The sequence below is a fragment of the Mustelus asterias genome, chromosome 18 (genome assembly GCF_964213995.1).
Source record: "Mustelus asterias chromosome 18, sMusAst1.hap1.1, whole genome shotgun sequence".
Taxonomy (NCBI): domain Eukaryota; kingdom Metazoa; phylum Chordata; class Chondrichthyes; order Carcharhiniformes; family Triakidae; genus Mustelus; species Mustelus asterias.
The window spans coordinates 57,018,887-57,039,134 of NC_135818.1; the positions used below are offsets into that span (position 1 = coordinate 57,018,887).

The 20,248-nt window shown below is 43.1% G+C and overlaps 1 protein-coding gene across 10 annotated transcripts in view; it reads left to right on the forward strand.

Moving 5' to 3' along the window:
- The window catches only part of ppp1r13bb (protein phosphatase 1, regulatory subunit 13Bb), a 102,369-nt gene that overhangs the window by 47,564 nt on the left and 34,557 nt on the right, over positions 1 to 20,248 (forward strand). For all 10 annotated transcript variants that reach the window (XM_078234031.1, XM_078234036.1, XM_078234033.1 and 7 more), the window contains exons 5-7: positions 2,551 to 2,652; positions 8,769 to 8,943; positions 19,704 to 19,900. In XM_078234031.1, the coding sequence (XP_078090157.1) occupies positions 2,551 to 2,652; positions 8,769 to 8,943; positions 19,704 to 19,900 (474 nt within the window). The remainder of the gene's footprint in view (positions 1 to 2,550; positions 2,653 to 8,768; positions 8,944 to 19,703; positions 19,901 to 20,248) is intronic.

Here is a 20,248-nt window from a genome sequence, read left to right on the forward strand (position 1 = left end):
CATCGACGGAAGAAGGTGGAAGAGAGAATGTCTGGGTTGCATGGGGTCCTTAATTATGCTGGCTGCTTTGCCGAGGCAGCGGGAATTGTAGACAGAGTCAATGGATGGGAGGCTAGTTTGCATTATGGATTGGGCTACATTAACGACCTTTTGTAGTTTCTTGCGGTCTTGGGAAGAGCAGGAGCCATACCAAGCTGTGATACAACCAGAAAGAATGCTTTCTATGGTGCATCTTTAAAAGTTGGTGAGAGTCGTAGCTGACATGCCAAATTTCCTTAGTCTTCTGAGAAAGTCGAGGCATTAGTGGGCTTTCTTAACTATAGTGTCAGCATGGGGGGACTGGGACAGGTTGTTGGTGATCTGGTCACCTAAAAAAACTTGAAGCTCTCGACCCTTTCCACTTCGTCCCCGTTGATGTAGACGGGCATGTTCTCCTCTACGCTTCCTGAAGTCAATGACGACCTCCTTCGTTTTGTTGACATTGAGGGAGAGATTATTGTTGCCGCACCAGATTCTCCATCTCATTTCTGTACTCTGCCTCGTCATTGTTTGAGACCTGACCCACTATGGTCATCAGCAAACTTGAAAATCGAGTTGGAGGGGAATTTGTAAGTGTATAAGGAGTATATTAGCGGGGCTGAGAACACAGCCATGTGGGGCACCAGTGTTGAGGATGATTGTGGAGTAGGTGTTGTTGCCTATTCTTATTGGTTGTGGTCTGTGAGTTAGGAAGTTCAGGATCCAGTCGCAGAGGGAGGAGCTGAGACCCAGGCCATGGATTTGGAGATGAGTTTCGTAGGAATAATGGTGTTGAAGGCTGAGCTGTAGTCAATAAATAGGAGTCTGACATAGGTGACCTTGTTATCTAGGTGTTCCAGGCTTGAATGCAGGGCCAGGGAGATGGCATCTGCTGTGGACCTGTTGTGGCGGTAGGCAAACTGTTGTGGATCCAGGCAGTCCGGGAGGCTGGAATTGATTCATGCCATGATTAGCCTTTCGAAGCACTTCATAATGATGGATGTCAGAGCCACCGGAAGATAGTCATTAAGGCACGCTGCTTGGCTTTTCTTAGGTACTGGGATGATGGTCGTCGTCTTGAAGCAGATAGGGACCTCAGATTGTTGTAAAGGGAGGTTGGAGATGTCTACGAATACCCCCGCCAGCTGATCCGCGCAGGGTCTGAGTGCTCGTCCGGGTACCCCATCCAGGCCAGTCGCTTTCCGTGGGTTGACCTTCGAGAAAGCTGCTCTGACATCTGCAATGGTGACCCCAGATACAGGTTCATCCAGGACTTCCAGGATGGAGGACATGCTCTCGCTGACCTCTTGCTTAAAATGGGTGTACAATGCATTGAGCTTGTCAGGGAGGGGTGCGTTGGAGCTGGTGATTTTACATGTCTTCATCTTACAGCCTGTTATGTCTTGCAGACGTTGCCATAGTCAGTGTGCAAAAAGCCAAGGGAATATAGAATAAATTGGAGGATACGGAGTAGTGTGGAAGATGAAATGTATGTCACAGATTTTTAATGGTAGCAGGATAGGAAGATAAAGTGTTTAGAAGGCTTATGTTTTCCTTTATTAGTCAAGGCATAGAATATATGAGGAGTGGGGTTATGTTGGGACTGTAAAGAACATTAGTTAGACAATAGCTTGAGTTCTGCGTACACTTCTGGCCATCACATTACAGGGGAGAGGAGATTTGTGAGGGTGTTGCTAGGACTGGAAAAACATTTATCTATGAGAAAAAATTAGATCGGCTGAGGTTGTTTTCCTTGGAATAGAGGGGTGGCTTAATTGAGATGTATTCAATTTTGAGGGGCCCAGATTGAATAAATAGGAACAACCTATTTATTTACCTTGGCTGAGGGCTCAAAAACCAGGGACATGGATTTAAAGATATTGATAGAAGGATATGAAGAAACATATTTCACCCAGAGGGTGATAGGGACCTAGAACTTGCAATTTGAAAAGATAACAGAGGCAAAAACTTGCATCACATTTAAAAAGTGCTTGATTGTTTACTTGAAGAACCATGATCTACAGATCTGTTGACCTAGTGCAAAAAGTTGGGATTAGGCTTAGTAGCTCTTGGTCAACTGGTACAGAGACAAAGGGCTGAAAAGCCTCTGATTCCTAAGAAACTGGCCGTACTAAACATTAGGACTTGCACTTTACAGGAACACGTACTTCTTAATTAGCTATGGCAGGTATCATTTAGCGCACATGGAAGAAATCTGGAATGCTAATTCTAAAAAGGAAAACTAATGAAAAAGGCAGCTTCTATTCTGAAAAATGTGGAATTTTCAAAACTCAAATCATCGCTTGTAGCAGAGGAATTTGCACGTTGCAAATATTGAGCACTGAGAGCAATTGGAATAACAAGCGGACAGTTGGTAACAGGTCAACCTAATACATAGGTGGTTGTGTTAATGATGAACAATTCTTGTGATATGAAGTTGTATTTAAAATCTAAAATATTGACTCTTCAAAGTTGAAGTGCGCACAATTTTCAAAATACCCACAGTGCTAACATCTTTGTTTTAAAACACAGGGTGGTAACCCTCGGGTGGAGTTGACCCTTTCAGAGCTGCAAGAAATGGCTTCCAGACAGCAGCATCAGATTGAAGCCCAGCAACAGATGTTGGTTGCCAAGGTAGATAATTAAATGTTCTTTACGAATCCAAGTTAATGTCTGACATTTGATTAGTTAACTTTTTTGTTGAATTGACATTTGGTTGTTGGTGAAAGGCTACCTTGCCTAATTCCAACTTCCTCTCGGTCCATAAATCTATTGATCGCAGCTGTTCAAGTCGCCATCTGTGCTGAGAGTTTCTGCCCCTACCACTTGACAATATCTCAGCTGTAGTACTTAAGATTTGTGCTCCAGAGCTAGATGCATCGTAGCCAATCTGTTCCAGACCAGCTACAGTGCTGACATCTGCTCAACAATGTGGAATTTGTCCAGTTATGTCCTACCCACAAGAAACAGGATAATTCCAAGCTGGCCAATTACAGCGCCATCATTCTAGGCTTGATCATCAGCAAAGTGATGGAAGTTGTCGCTGACGGTGCTATTAAGTGGCGCTTGCACAGCAATATCCTGCTCACTGACGCTCAGTGTGGGTTCCACCAGGCCTACTAAATTCCTGCTCTTATTACAATAATCTCTTCCAATAATAGACGAAAGAGCTGAATTTGTGAGGTGAAAGTAACTGCCCTTGACATTAGAAACATAGAAAAAACTACAGCACAATACAGGCCCTTCAGCCTACAAAGTTGTGCCGAACATGTCCCTACCGTAGCGATTACTAGGCTTACCTATAACCCTCTATCTTACTAAGTTATTAAGACAGCATTTGACTGAGTCTGACTCCTAGCAAAACTGGAGTCAATGGGAATACTCCAACACTGGTTGGAGTCATACCTAGCACAGAGGAAGATGGTTGTGGTTGTTGGAAGGGCAATCATCTCTGTTCCAGGACAACATTGCAGGTGTTCCTTGGGGAAGTGTCTTAGGCTCAACCATCTTCAGCTGCTTCATCAGTGACCTTCCCTCTACCATAAGGTCAATGTTAGTGTATGCAGATGGTTGCACAGTGGACTATACCATTTGTGATGAAGCAGTCCATGTCCACTTGCACCAAGACCTGGACAAACTTCCGGCATGGGCTAATGATTGGCAAGTAACATTCATACCTCTCAATTGCCAGGCAATGACAATCACGAACAAGGGAAAATCTAACCGTCTAACCAATTGCCATTGCTGAATCCCCCAACATCCTGGGATTACCGTTGACCAGAAATTGAACTGGACCAAACAAATAAATAGAGTGGCTACAAGAGCTGGAAATTCTGTGACTGGTAACTACCCTCCTGACTCCCCAAAGCCAGTCTACCATATACAAGTCAGGAGTGTGATGGAATGCACTCTGTCTGTTTGAATGAGTACAATTCCAACGATGCTCGAAAGCTCAATGCCATCCAGGACAAAGCAGTCCACTTGATCGGCATCACATCCTCATAAACATTCAGTCCCTTCAGCATTGTGATAGCAGTATGTTCTATATACTAGACTCACTGCAAAACTCACAAAGCCTACTTCATCAGCACCTTCTAAACCCACAACTTCTACCACCTCGATAGACAAGGGCAGCAGACTCATGGGAGCACCACCCTCTCCAAGCTCCTCTCCAAAGATCACACCATCTTGATTTGGAGCTATATTGCCATTTCTTCATTGTTGCTGGGTCAGAATCCTGGAACCCCTTTCTAACAACACTGTGGGTATAGCTACAACAGACTGCAGTGGTTCAAGAAGGAAGGTTACCACCATCTTCTCAAGGGCAATTATGGATGAGCAACAAATGGAGTCCTTGCTAGCTATTTCACACCCCATGAAAGATATTTTTAAAACGTTTGAATACTAAATGATTTATCTTCAAGCTATATTGATATTTAGCAAAATCATGCAATGTTTCTTCTGCACACCATTTTATTTCATCCCATTCCTTAGTTTACCACAACTGTCAACTTTATATAATAGTCTGCTTTTGCAGATTGCATATGTCGACCTAAACTTGACCTCCAGCTTCCTTTTTTCTCTTATAATTCCAACTGATTTGATACGGACATATAAATTAGGAGCAGACGTAGGCCCCTCAAGCCTGCTTCACCATTCAGTAAGATCGTAGCTGATCTGATTGTAACTGCAACTTCACACTCCCACCTATCTTAGATAATCATACATCACCTTGTTTATCAAGAATCTACTAATTCTGCCTTAAAAACATTCAAAGACTGCTTCCACTGCCTTTTGAGGAATCGGGTTCCAAAGATTGAGGACTCTGAGAAAAACATTCCCCTCATCTCTGTCTTAAGTGAGAAGCCCCTTATTTTTAAACAGTGACCTCTGCTTCTAGATTCTCCCACACTTTCCACATCCACCCTGTCAAGAATTCTCGTGAGCTTATATGTTTCAATCAAGTTTCATACTCAAACTCCAAAGGATACAAGCTTAGCCTGTCCAATCTTTCCTCTTAAGACAACCTGCTCATTCTAGGTATTAGTCTATTAAATCATCTTTGCATTAATTCCAATTCATTTACCAATGCTGTTAATCGTACTCCAGATGTTGACCTCCCTGCTTTTGTATTTAACTCCCTTTGCAATAAATTATATCATTCTATTACCTATCCTAATTACTTGTACCTTTTGCAATTCATGGGGAGGCGATAGTCTAGTGGTATTATCACTAGACTCTTAAGCCAGAAACTCAGCTAGTGTTCTGGGGGACTTGGGTTCAAATCCCACCATGGCTGATGGTGGAATTTGAATTGAATAAACAATATCTGGAGTTAAGAATCTACTGATGACCATGAAACCACTGCCGATTGTCGGAAAAACCCATCTGGTTCACTAATGTCCTTTAGGAAAGGAAATCTGCTGTCCTTACCTGGCCTGGCCTACATGTGACTCTAGAGCCACAGCAATGTGGTTGACTCTCAACTGCTCTCGGGCAACTAAGGATAAGCAATAAATGCTGGCCAGCCAGCGATGCCCATATCCCACAAGTGAATTAAAAAAATATTAATGCACCAAGACACCCAGATCCCTCTATACCGGAGCTTACAATGTTTCGCCATTTATATAATCTTTTTTATTCTTCCTGCCAATATGGACAATTTCACATTCCCACAATATACTCAGTTTGCCAGATCTTTGCCCACTTACTTAACCTATCCACATATCTCTTTGTAGCTTCCTTCTACATGTTACAAACCGTGTCCCAAATCTGCATCCCTTGCCCTCCTTGAGCAGTTGCAGCTCCTTGGTTCAAATCGGTTTGTACTGTAATTTGGCACGGCTAGAATGTTTGTGACTGAAGTCTCAGACTGAGATTCCATCCTTATGTTCTGCAACTATAAGAAAACACTGACTGGAGGCCAGGTGCTTCTTCACAACAAGAACATCAAGTGAAGAACTGCCCTTATACACCTTAGGTTTTCTCTGGGTGTTCTAGTTTTCTCCCACAGTCCAAAGATGTGCGGGTTAAGTTGATTGGCCATGTAAATTGCCCATCAGTGTCGGGGGCTAGCTGGGTAAATACATGGGGTTACAGGGATAGGGCCTGGGTCAATGCAGGCTCGATGGGCTGAATGGCCTCCTTCTGCACTAATAGGGATTCTATGATTCATGATGGCCATTTTCACTGTGGCCTTGGAGATGAATTGAGAACAGATTGTTTTTCCTCCAAGATGTCATGTGGATGCCATAGAAGAGGTTTCTCATCACATTTTGTAAATTCAGTTACAAACTGGCAGAGGGAAACTGCAACAAATTACAAATAGACATTAATATATTTGCAGTATGGGCACATAAGAATGTAACTGGAAAATGCATCAGTGTGCAGTATTTCATTTTAGCAGCTAAAGTTTAAGGTAGTCACTTATTTTACAAAAGAATTCAAATGGAATCTGTGTAGAAAGATACATTTTCTCTAAAACAAATAAAGATATCAGGATGAGCAGGATTGGAAGATAAGACAGAGGTGATTCCACATGTTTGGAAGAACAAAACTAAAGGGCAATGATTTAAGATGGTCACCAAGATATCACATGAGAAATTTAGAAGAAACATCTTTACCCAGAGATTGGTGAGAATCTGGAACTCACTCCCACAGGGTTTGATTTAAGGGAGGTTAGATGAGCATATGTGGGAGAAGAGGATAAAGGGTTATGCTGATAGTTGGATAAGAAAAGTCTGGAGGAGGCTCAGATGAAGCATAAATGCTGACATGGACTGGTGGCCTGTTCCTGTCGTTCTATGAAAAGAACAAGAAATCCCTTTGACACCAATTAAGTTAGTGTTCCATAAACGTTTCATCATTAGTCCTAAAGCAGTATTCAGGGTTGAAGAATTCATACTGATGAGAAAGGAACTAGTATAATTAGGGGAGTTGATTGCTTTTAGTGAGTTATTTTAAATGGCAATTCTTATCAGCAGAATACAGATTTCCACACAGGAACTTCTTATTTATTCTGGGAAACTGATAAATCCAGGAGGAGCTGTATCAAAGCAGCTTGGACATTTTGCAAGGAGACTGGTGGCAGAAAAGTTGCATTGTAACAGTATAATAGCCCCAGAAAAAAACAAGAGTGAAAGCATCATTCAAAATCAAAGTGAAACTTATTTTCATATGATCACTGTCTTCAATCATGTTTCAGATAACTTTTTAGCAGGATATAATCATACTTGCTGATCATTCCATACCCAATCCAGAATCTTAGTAAGTGAATGATAGAATTATCCCCACGATTAAGCTGCCTCTGCTGGGTGCACAAAATATTTAAGAACTGTTTAAATGTTTAACAATGCAGAATTTGCCAACACATGAGCTTTGCTGGTATTTTGTAGGTAACAAATATACTTTTATGTTATTAAGAACTAGCATGCATTCATGAATCTGATATTTAATCTAGTGCAACAAAATTGAGGGTGGTATGATGGCACAGTGGTTAGCACTGCTGCCTCACAGCACCAGAGAGCCGGGTTCAGTTCCTGGCTTGGGTCACTGTCTGTCTGTGTGGAGTTTGCACATTCTCCCCATGTCTGCGTGGGTTTCCTCCTGGTGCTCTGGTTTACTCCCACAATTGAAAGATGAGGGTTGGGTGGATTGGCCATGCTAAATTGCCCCTTGGCGTCAGGGGGACTAGCTAGGATAAATGCATAGGGTTATGGGGATATAGTCCGGGTGGGATTGTGGTCGGTGCGGACTCAATGGGCTGAATGGCCTCCTCCTGCACTGTAGGATTCGATGATTCTGGTTCTAACAAATCATCTATAATGTTTTTAGACAAGGCAGTCGAAGATGACTAAACGTAAAATGTGTTCTATAACTGATATGAGCTCAATAGATGAAGAAGCTGGCAGTCTTCATCACTGGCCTTTGCTGACTTGGGAGATACAAGATTGGGTGGCAGTGAAGTTATTATAGTCAGCTTCAGTGTTCCTCGGCTAGTGAAAGGGAGTGGGGGGGGGGGGGGGGGAATTTCCATATCCTGAGGTTATCTGGTGACTTTCATAAAGTAAGAGTTTTAACAACACCAGGTTAAAGTCCAACAGGTTTATTTAAATGCAGAGATAGCTAATGAAAATATGAAGACCAGCATAGTCAAGTAGTCACTTCCTCATTGCCCAGTTAGGATATGTAGAATAGTCACTGAGTACGATTCTCATACTTCACCTCTGTAGTGAGAAACAAGAATATAGAATTGTGAGTTGTAAGCACAAGTATTTTTGCCATTCAGGAAATAAAATTCTCAAGCAAAGGTTTCTCCTTGTCTGCTCTTAGTGTTGTTTTACCATAAATCTGACACAAGATAAGGTTCCCCTAAATCAAGCTGTCACTGCATTTTACCTTGAGGTTTGGATAACTTATGTATCCAATGCAGTCCAGCAAATGATTTTTTTTACTCACCCCAAGTGCAACATTGTAACTTTTCAATTTGGGATTTACATACTTGGGTAAAAACAGGACATGCTGGAAACACACAACACGATCATTTTGCATTGTTTTACTCTCCATAGATGCCACTAGACCGACTGAGTATTTCTAGTTTAATGTTGTTCTTGCAGATTTCCGGCATCCATAGTATTTTGATTAAGTACTTGGGTGTTGAACTATCCAGCAATACAATGTGAACATTTGCTGTTTGAACATTGTAATTTTAAAAAGCAAAATGTATAAATACTCTTCTTCCTCCCTCAAAGGAGCAACGTTTGCGTTATTTGAAGCAACAAGAGAGGCGCCAGCAGCAGTCCATTTCAGAAAGTGACAAATTACAAAAACTGAAAGAACGTATGGAGAACCAGGAGGTGAAGCTGAAGAAGATACGAGCTATGCGAGGACAGGTGGACTATAGTAAAATTATCAATGGCAATCTTTGTGAGTATTCTTATTTTTGAATACATTTTGCATTTCAAGCATTAATCAATGGATATATTATTAGTAAAAATAATTAATTTGGAGTATTTCAGGACATTGACAATACCATAGCTTATACAACATGGGCAGATTAATTCTCCATTTGTTCCTTTTTCTGTTGCTGTTTAATGTTTTTCTTCAAATAGTGATCCATTTTTCTTTTTAAAAGAAGTTTTGAAGCTGCTTCCACATTGTTAGGATGTGGAATGCTTTTCTAGAAACAATTTTCCGCATCAAAAACGAAACTTATCTCTTTTGAGAGGCAAACTTCAATTTATGGTCTCCAATTACTAACTCCTGACCAGTAGACATAGTTTTTCCTCTACTTGCTTTATCAAAACTCATCATTGTTAACCATCTGTGTCAGATCTTCTCTCTTTTTGTGGAAAAAGACACAATTTCTCTAGTCTAACCTTTAAACTTTTATCATTCAACCCTGATATCATTTTAATAAATCTCCATATGTTTTCTTCTGTGCTGAAGTGAAGCTCCCAAAATTAAACACACTATTCTCATTGTAGTCCAATTGATGCTTTGATTTGATTTATTATTGTCAAATATATTGGTGTACAATGAAAAGTATTGTTTCTTGTGTGCTGTACAGACAAAGCATACCATTCATAGAGAAGGAAAGGAAAGTGGGCAGAATGTAGTGTTACAATCATAGTTAGGGTGTAGAGAAAGATCAAGTTAATATAAGGTAGGTCCATTCAAAAGTCTGATGGCAGCAGGGAAGAAGCTATTCTTGAGTCGGTTAGTACGTGACCTCAGACTTTTGTACCTTTTTCCTAACGGGAGAATGTGGAAGAGAGAATGTCTGAGGTGCGTGGCGTCCTTAATTATGCTGGCTGCTTTTCCGAGGCAATGGCAAGTGTAGACAGAGTCAATGGATGGAAGGCTGGTTTGAGTGTTGGATTGGGCTTCATTCATGACCCTTTGTAGTTTCTTGCGGTCTTGGACAGAGCAGGAGCCATACCAAGCTGTGATACGAACAGAAAGGATGTTTTCTATGGTGTATCTGTAAAAGTTGGTGAGAGCCGTAGCGGATGTGCCAAGTTTCCTTAGCCTCCTGAGAAAGTAGAGGTGTCATTGTGGAGGGACAAGGGCAGGTTGTTGGTGATCTGCATACCTAAAACTTGCAGCTCTCGACCATTTCTATTTCACCCTCATTGATGTAAACAGGGGCATGTCCTTCACTATGCTTCCTGAAGTCAATGACTATCTCCTTCATTTTATTGACATTGAGGGAGAGATTATTGTCGTCGCATCAATTCACCAGATTCTCTCTCTGTATTGTAAGGTTTCACTGTTACTACAGCTTTTTTACTCTGCATTCTTTCTACAAAATCTAAATCCCATGGAGTATATTGTGGAAACGTGAAATTGTCCATTTTGGCAGGAAGAATAAAAAAGTATTATATAAATGGTGAAAAATTGTAAGCTCCGATATAGAGGGATCTGGGTGCCCTAGTGCATGAATTTTTTTTTAAATTCACTTGTGGGATATGGGCGTCGCTGGCTGGCCAGCATTTATTGCCCATCTTTAGTCACCCGAGGGCAGTCAGAGTCAACCATGTTGCTGTGGCGCTAGAGTCTCATGTAGGCCTGACCAGGTAAGGACAGCAGATTTCCTTCCCAAAAGGACATTGGTGAACGAGATGGGTTTTTCCAACAATCGATAATGGCTTCATGGTCATCGGTAGATTCTTAATTCCAGATATGTTTTATTGAATTCAAATTCCACCATCTGCTGTGGAGGGATTCGAACCTGGGTCCCCAGAACATCTTTCCCTGGCTGGTGAGCCTAGAGCCAGGACAAAGCGTAGGCCATTTAAGAATGAGATGGAGAGGAAATTCTTCATTCCGAGGATGGCAAATCTTTGGAATTCTCTATCCCTGAGGGCTGTGGAAGCTCAACCATTTAGCATGTTCAAGACAGAAATCAATAGATTTCTGGAGACTGATGACATCAAGGATTGCAGCTAGAGAATCGTTTATGGTTCTGAGCGCCACACTTCTTTGGAAGGATGTCAAGGCCCGGTTTTTGAGGGGTGGGGGGATGTGCAAGAAATTTACCACAATGATATCAAGAAAAGCAATTAGGCATGTACTTGCCAAGGTTTAATTCACTGGGTATGGGGAAAAGGGTTGAGGGAGGGACTAAATTGAACAGTTCTTTCAAAGAGCGAGAACAGGCATGCCAAGTCAAGTGAAATCATCTTGCAAGCATGTTTCCAAAGATCATGGCCACTTTTATCTACATTTAGTCCTTATCTTGCCTCTTTCTGAACCAGTGAACTTTTACTGCCACCATCTCAAAGTTTTTATAAAAGTTTAATTTTTCTTCTCTAATAGTCTGCACCCTTTCTGTTTTCATCAGTAAGATATTTTATTCCTTGCCACTCTCTTCATAACCCTTTTTAGACTTTCCAGTGTTCTAATATCCTTCTACTTTCTGTACTATGCTTGTCTCTTCACATTAACATTTGTCATATCTCCCAGTATAATTTTCATTTTGATTTCTCCACTTCTCTTATTGCATGGTCACTGCTTTCTGTATGTTTGTCACACTTATCTCGTTTTTAAGTACTAAATCTAGTCTTGTCTCTAGCTTTGATGACTAAAAGCACACTGATTTAGAAATCAACAGAAAACTCTCCTCTTCTTTGCTGCCTTTTACCTGTCTCTAGTTTTGGATATTAAAAATCATGTTATCTTGTTGGTTCGACATTTTTATTCCTCGAATATATTTCCTCTGTTTATCACTTTTTCCAATAGAGGAGTTTAACTCATAGCAAATAGATGCAGCTTTTGTCAGCAATATCTTCTAAAGCTGTGATGGAATTTTGATCAATAATTTCCTATTCGATTCTTCCTGCATGTTTGTAACTAGGAATGTTTAACTCTCTCCTGCTGTAGCCTACATCACACCTCTACTAATACGATAACATATCTCCTCCCATAACAATCTGTCTCTCTAGTTCACCGATTTCATCCTGAATACTTTGTATGTATATATCTAAATAATTTTAAACTGCCTCCCTTCTTAGAAAATGTTGCTTTTTTCATGCTCTTCTTTCTGACCTATTTTCTTTCTTTCCTCTTATATTTCTTGCCCTCTGCAACGTTCTCTGCTCCATCTTTTATTGCCTCTTTCACCCACTCTCCGTATAATTCCTCCCTTGTGCCACTAGTTACTATCTGGAGAGGGATCCCAACATTTGTTTCAAAACATTTTTCATTGATTGTCTTGTACCTTTTTGCCTAATATGTTGGAGACAACAAGGCATGTAGGACTCTGTAAAATAAACCATCCACCTGTACTAGTGATTTATGGAATTCTATATTACTACTGTAGCTCTGCACTCCAATCCACACCATTTTTCTTCCAATTGCTCCATGATGCCATAGCATTCCCTGTGGTTTCTCTCCTCTGAGTTGCTGCCTTTGTCACAGGTTCTCTGCACTGACCAATTCAACAGTCTCCAAATCCCTAGATTGCCCCTGTCTTCTTTCCCCATCTTAATGGATGGGCAAATCTGAAGTCCTTCCAGATCCAGTTGTGAATGGTGGTGAACAATTGATCATCTAATGTGAAAAAGAGGTCCAATGTGCATCCCTATTCTCAATGATAGTTGGGCCTGGCACTAGTGCAAAAGACAAGGATAAAGCATTTGCATTGATCTTCAACCAGAGTGTGGAGTGGATCATCCAACCTGGTATACTGCTGAAGTCCTCACCATCACAGAAACCAGTCTTCAGCCAACTTGATCACTTTGTGTGATTTCAAGAAATGGTCGAGCACACTGGATATAGCAAAAACAATGGTTTCCCCCAAACATCGAAGCTACATTGCTGCAAGTGTGCTCCAGAACTAGCTGCACCCCTAATTAAGCTATTCCAGTATGGCTATAGCACTTGCCTCTACCTAACAACGTGAAACATTGTGCGGGCACATCCTAACCACAAATGGCAGGACAACTCCAATCTAGCCAAAAACTGCCCCATTAACTTGCTTTTGATTATCAGCAAAACAATGATATGGGTCGTTGTCACCATTAGCCTGCTTACCAATACTCAGTTTCAGTTCCATCAGGACCACACCTCATTACAGCCTTCATCAATGACCTTCCCTCAATCATAATGTCATAATTGGAAATGTTCACTGATAATTGCAGTGTTCCATTCCATTCACTAATCCACAGGTAATGAAGCAGTTGTGCTCTCATGCAGCAAGACATGGGCAACATTTAGGCTTGGGCTTGCAAGTGGAAGTAACGTTAACCAGGCAATGATGATCTCCAACAATGGGGAGTTTAACCGTCCCACCTTGAAATTCATTGAATTCCCTGCATCTGGGGAGTCGCCATTGACCAGAAACTTACCTGGACAATCCACATAATTCCTGTGCTATAAGAACAAATTAGAAGCTGGTTATTCTATGACAAATAATTTGCCTCACTCCCCAAAGCCATTTCACCAAGTCAAGTCTGTGAAATACACTCAACCAGGGAAGTGGCAAGTATCTCCAACAACACTCGAGCTCCATATCATCCAGAAAAAAGCAGCCTGCTTGATTGGCAACTCATCTACCACATGAACCATTTACTCCTTCCACCACCAGCACACCCTGGCTATGGTGTGTGATGTGGAGATGCCGGCGTTGGACTGGGGTAAACACAGTAAGAAGTTTAACAACACCAGGTTAAAGTCCAACAGGTTTATTTGGTAGCAAAAGCCACACAAGCTTTCGAGGCTCTGAGCCCCTTCTTCAGGTGAGTGGGAATTCTGTTCACAAACAGAACTTATAAGACACAGACTCAATTTACATGAATAATGGTTGGAATGCGAATACTTACAACTAATCCAGTCTTTAAGAAACAAAACAATGGGAGTGGAGAGAGCATCAAGACAGGCTAAAAAGATGTGTATTGTCTCCAGACAAGACAGCCAGTGAAACTCTGCAGGTCCACGCAACTGTGGGAGTTACAAATAGTGTGACATAAATTCTGATTCTAGGATCGCATGATAAAGACTCAGGAGGAAAAAAGCAGAAATATTTATGTGAAATAGTGTGACATAAACCCAATATCCCGGTTGAGGCCGTCCTTGTGTGTGCGGAACCTGGCTATCAGTTTCTGCTCCGCGACTCTGCGCTGTCGTGTGTCGCGAAGGCCGCCTTGGAGAACGCTTACCCGAATATCAGAGGCCGAATGCCCGTGACCGCTGAAGTGCTCCCCAACAGGAAGAGAACAGTCTTGCCTGGTGATTGTCGAGCGGTGTTCATTCATCCGTTGTCGCAGCGTCTGCATGGTCTCCCCAATGTACCATGCCTCGGGACATCCTTTCTTGCAGCGTATCAGGTAGACAACGTTGGCCGAGTTGCAAGAGTATGTACCGTGTACCTGGTGGATGGTGTTCTCACGTGAGATGATGGCATCTGTGTCGATGATCCGGCACGTCTTGCAGAGGTTGCTGTGGCAGGGTTGTGTGGTGTCTTGGTCACTGTTCTCCTGAAGGCTGGGTAGTTTGCTGCGGACAATGGTCTGTTTGAGGTTGTGCGGTTGTTTGAAGGCAAGAAGTGGGGGTGTGGGGATGGCCTTGGCGAGATGTTCGTCTTCATCAATGACATGTTGAAGGCTCTGGAGGAGATGCCGTAGCTTCTCCGCTCCGGGGAAGTACTGGACAACGAAGGGTACTCTGTCCACTGTGTCCCGTGTTTGTCTTCTGAGGAGGTCGGTGCGGTTTTTCGCTGTGGCGCGTTGGAACTGTTGATCAATGAGTCTAGCGCCATATCCTGTTCTTATGAGGGCATCTTTCAGCGTCTGGAGGTGTCTGTTGCGATCCTCCTCATCCGAGCAGATCCTGTGTATACGGAGGGCTTGTCCGTAGGGGATGGCTTCTTTAACGTGTTTAGGGTGGAAGCTGGAGAAGTGGAGCATCGTGAGGTTATCCGTGGGCTTGCGGTACAGTGAGGTGCTGAGGTGACCGTCCTTAATGGAGATGCGCGTGTCCAAGAATGCAACCGATTCCGGAGAGTAGTCTATGGTGAGCCTGATGGTGGGATGGAACTTGTTGATGTCATCATAGAGTTGTTTCAGTGATTGTTCACCATGAGTCCAAAGGAAGAAAATGTCATCGATGTATCTAGTGTATAGCACCGGTTGAAGGTCTCGTGCGGTGAAGAAGTCTTGTTCGAACCTGTGCATGAAGATGTTGGCATATTGAGGTGCAAATTTGGTCCCCATGGCTGTTCCGTGTGTCTGGATGAAGAACTGGTTGTTGAAGGTGAAGATATTGTGGTCCAGGATGAAGCGGATGAGATGTAAAATTGCATCTGGAAACTGGCAGTTGTTGGCGCTGAGCACTGAGGCCGTTGCAGCAATGCCATCGTCATGGGGGATGCTGGTGTAGAGTGCTGAGACATCCATTGTGACGAGGAGCGCTCCTGGTTCAACTGCTCCATGTGTGCCGAGTTTCTGTAGGAAGTCCGTCGTGTCGCGACAAAAGCTGGGGGTTCTTTGTACAATGGGTTTCAGGATGCCCTCGACATAGCCGGAGAGGTTCTCGCACAGGGTCCCATTGCCCGATACGATGGGACGGCCGGGTGTGTTTGCCTTGTGTATCTTCGGGAGGCAGTAGAGATCTCCAACGCGGGGAGTACGTGGGATGAGAGCACGGAGGGTGTTCTGAAGGTCCGGATCAAAGGTCTTGATCAGAGTGTTGAGTTGACGGGTGTGTTCTTTGGTCGGATCTGCAGGTAACTGTCTGTAGTGTTCCTCGTTGTTGAGTTGTCGGTACACTTCTTTGCAGTAATCCGTTCTGTTCAGTATGACGATGGCCCCTCCTTTGTCTGCTGGTTTGATGACAATGTTGCGGTTGGTCTTGAGAGCGTGGATGGCATTACGTTGTGCTTGGGTGATGTTCGGGACTGTCTTGTGAGTGCGGCTGATGAATTTGGTGTTGACGCACCTCCTGACGGCTTGGGCATACATGTCAAGTCGAGGGCAGCGGCCTTCCGGAGGAGTCCAATTCGACTCTTTCCTCTTCGGATGCACTGCGGATCTCTCTGTCGGCTGTTCCAGTTCATTGGCTGTCTCATTGTGTTCGTTGTTGGCCTCTTGGGGTTTGTGGAAGAACTCCCTCAGCCTCATTCGCCTGATGAATTCCTCTGTGTCTGCTGCGAGACTGATGGGGTCTATTTTGGTGGTGGGGCAAAAATTAAGCCCTCGGCTGAGAACTTCGATTTCATCTGGTTGAAGTGTGTAGTCGGACAAGTTGACAATGGACTTCCCTGCAGTGGGACTGTTTCCTACTGTGGTACCGGGGGAGGCTTGGTTGCTGCTGGTGGTGATGCCGAGTTTCTCAAGTTTCCTGTTCTTGGTGTGCATGTAGATGGTGTAGTTCCTTTGTCTCGTCTGCTTGGCAGAGTTTCGCAGCTGGTCTGCGTCCTGAGCGCAAGTTGAGAATATGGATTCGATCTTGGTTTCCAGGCTGCGGCGTTTGCTGTAGAGTTGGTGTATGAGGTGGTTGAGGAGGGTGAGAGAGGTGCGACGGCAAAGTCTCTCAGCGTAGTCTGTGTTATAGGTTGACCTGAGTGGGTTCGTGATCTGTAGTCCTTTCGGTATCTTGTCTGCTTTCTTGCATCTTTGTAGAAACTTGATGTCTGTGTCGATATGCGCGATCTTCTTGGCGATTCTCTCCACTTGGAGCCGGCAGTTTGCGGTGTCTATGGTAGTCATGATGTGGAGATGCCGGCGTTGGACTGGAGTAAACACAGTAAGAAGTTTAACAACACCAGGTTAAAGTCCAACAGGTTTATTTGGTAGCAAAAGCCACACAAGCTTTCGAGGCTCTGAGCCCCTTCTTCAGGTGAGCCCTCCGTATACACAGGATCTGCTCGGATGAGGAGGATCGCAACAGACACCTCCAGACGCTGAAAGATGCCCTCATAAGAACAGGATATGGCGCTAGACTCATTGATCAACAGTTCCAACGCGCCACAGCGAAAAACCGCACCGACCTCCTCAGAAGACAAACACGGGACACAGTGGACAGAGTACCCTTCGTTGTCCAGTACTTCCCCGGAGCGGAGAAGCTACGGCATCTCCTCCAGAGCCTTCAACATGTCATTGATGAAGACGAACATCTCGCCAAGGCCATCCCCACACCCCCACTTCTTGCCTTCAAACAACCGCACAACCTCAAACAGACCATTGTCCGCAGCAAACTACCCAGCCTTCAGGAGAACAGTGACCAAGACACCACACAACCCTGCCACAGCAACCTCTGCAAGACGTGCCGGATCATCGACACAGATGCCATCATCTCACGTGAGAACACCATCCACCAGGTACACGGTACATACTCTTGCAACTCGGCCAACGTTGTCTACCTGATACGCTGCAAGAAAGGATGTCCCGAGGCATGGTACATTGGGGAGACCATGCAGACGCTGCGACAACGGATGAATGAACACCGCTCGACAATCACCAGGCAAGACTGTTCTCTTCCTGTTGGGGAGCACTTCAGCGGTCACGGGCATTCGGCCTCTGATATTCGGGTAAGCGTTCTCCAAGGCGGCCTTCGCGACACACGACAGCGCAGAGTCGCGGAGCAGAAACTGATAGCCAGGTTCCGCACACACAAGGACGGCCTCAACCGGGATATTGGGTTTATGTCACACTATTTCACATAAATATTTCTGCTTTTTTCCTCCTGAGTCTTTATCATGCGATCCTAGAATCAGAATTTATGTCACACTATTTGTAACTCCCACAGTTGCGTGGACCTGCAGAGTTTCACTGGCTGTCTTGTCTGGAGACAATACACATCTTTTTAGCCTGTCTTGATGCTCTCTCCACTCCCATTGTTTTGTTTCTTAAAGACTGGATTAGTTGTAAGTATTCGCATTCCAACCATTATTCATGTAAATTGAGTCTGTGTCTTATAAGTTCTGTTTGTGAACAGAATTCCCACTCACCTGAAGAAGGGGCTCAGAGCCTCGAAAGCTTGTGTGGCTTTTGCTACCAAATAAACCTGTTGGACTTTAACCTGGTGTTGTTAAACTTCTTACTATGGTGTGTGACACCTACAAAATGAACTGTAGCCACCTCACAACTTCCAAACCTGTAAACTCTCCCTCTACAAGGACAAGAGCAGCTGACCCATGGGAATGTCAACATTCCAAGTTCCCCTGCAAGTCTCTCACATCATTCTTACTTGGAAATATGTCACCACTCTATCAATGCCAGATCAAACTCTCTCTCTAACAGCATTGTGGGAATATCGTCCCCAGATGGACTGAAGTGGTTAATGAAGATGACTTACCACCAACTTCTCGAGCATTAGAAAAGGACAATAAATGCTGACCCTGCTATTAGCACCATTTCTTATAACTTTCTTTGTTTGCAAGTTGGTAGTGTCCTTAAATGTGTGTTTGAATCATATTTTAGCTGGTAATATATGATGCAGTGCCATCAGCTTCTCCTCCTGTTCAGAAGCATTAAGGTTGATGACAAAAATATGGAAACCTTTTCTAGCATGTGAGATCATCCTGGACTATGCCAAGATTGGTGGCATAGTGGACAGTGAAGAAGGTTATCTCCAATTGCAGCAGGATCTTGATCAATTGGGCCAGTGGGCTGATGAATGGCAGATGGAGTTTAATTTAGACAAATGCGAGGTGATGCATTTTGGTAGATTGAACCAGGGCAGGACTTACTCAGTTAATGGTAGGCCGTTGGGGAGAGTTACAGAACAAAGATCTAGGGGTACATGTTCATAGCTCCTTTAAAATGGAGTCACAGGTGGACAGAGTGGTGAAGAAGGCATTCGGCATGCTTGGTTTCATCGGTCACAACATTGAATACAGGAGTTGGGACGTCTCTTTGAAGTTGTACAAGACATTGGTAAGGCCACACTTCGAATACTGTGTGCAATTCTGGTCACCCTATTATAGAAAGGATATTATTAAACTAGAAAGAGTGCAGAAAAGATTTACTAGGATGCTACCGGGACTTGATGGATTGAGTTATAAGGAGAGGCTAGGTAGACTGGGACTTTTTTCTCTGGAACGTAGGAGGCTAAGGGGTGACCGTATAGAGGTCTATAAAATAATGAGGGGCATAGACGAGGTAGATAATCAATATCTTTTCCCAAAGGTAGGGGAGTCTAAAACTAGAGGGCATAGGTTTAAGATGAGAGGGGAGAGATACAAAAGTGTCCAGAGGGGCAATTTTTTCTCTCAGGTTGGTGAGTGCCTGGAACAAGCTGCCAGAAGTAGTAATAGAGGCGGGTACAATTTTATCTTTTAAAAAGCATTTAGATAGTTACGTGGGTATGATGGATATAGAGGGATATGGGCCAAATGTGGGCAATTGGGATTAGCTTAGGGGTTTTTATAAAAAAAAAAGGGCAGCATGGACAAATTGGGCTGAAGGGCCTGTTTCCATGCTGTAAACCTCTGACTCTATCCTCAGAATGTATCGTATTGCATCCGAGGCATTCCACAAGCCACTGGTATTGCACGTTGTGGTTTTCAGCTATTTTACACCCCATTAACTTTAATATCAGATCATTTCTTTCTACCATTTTCTGGAAGTTTGATATTCATGCTCTGCAAATGTTACCTTAAATGAAATATAAATATAATGCACTTTAAGAGCTAGCAAATTTGCAGGCTTCTAGTTTTTCGCTTTTCTCTCTCTCTCTCCTCACAGCAGCTGAAATTGAGCACATCAACAGTATGTTTCATGAGAAACAGCGGGAGTTGCAATCGGCTGTGTTAAAAGTTGATCAACTGACGCAGCAACTTGATGACTTGAGGAAAGGAAAAACAAATGGATTGCAAGCTTACAATGGACAAGTTCCAGGACCTGCTGCAGTTGAATTAAAGAAGCTATATCAAGAGCTGCAGGTGAAGCATGCAAAATGAACCAAAGCTGTGGTACCCATTTTATAATACTGTATTAAGGATCCAAGAAAAAAGTTGATTTCATTTTTATAAAAGGAACCATGAATCCTATAGTTATTCTTGATAACCTGGTATTGTTGAATATTACAAGTGGAAACCTACATTTACCTTGACTTTTATGGAGATTGAGTTCCTCATTGGATTGAAGAAGTTATTTATATAAGTATAAGATGTTAAGAATTTAAACAATATACTGTTTCATTTTATTTCCATGTACTTATTTTGCACAATGGTTAAGAAGGCAGGCAAACGAAACCAGACTATCAAGTGGATGATTCACTTAAGCCAGGC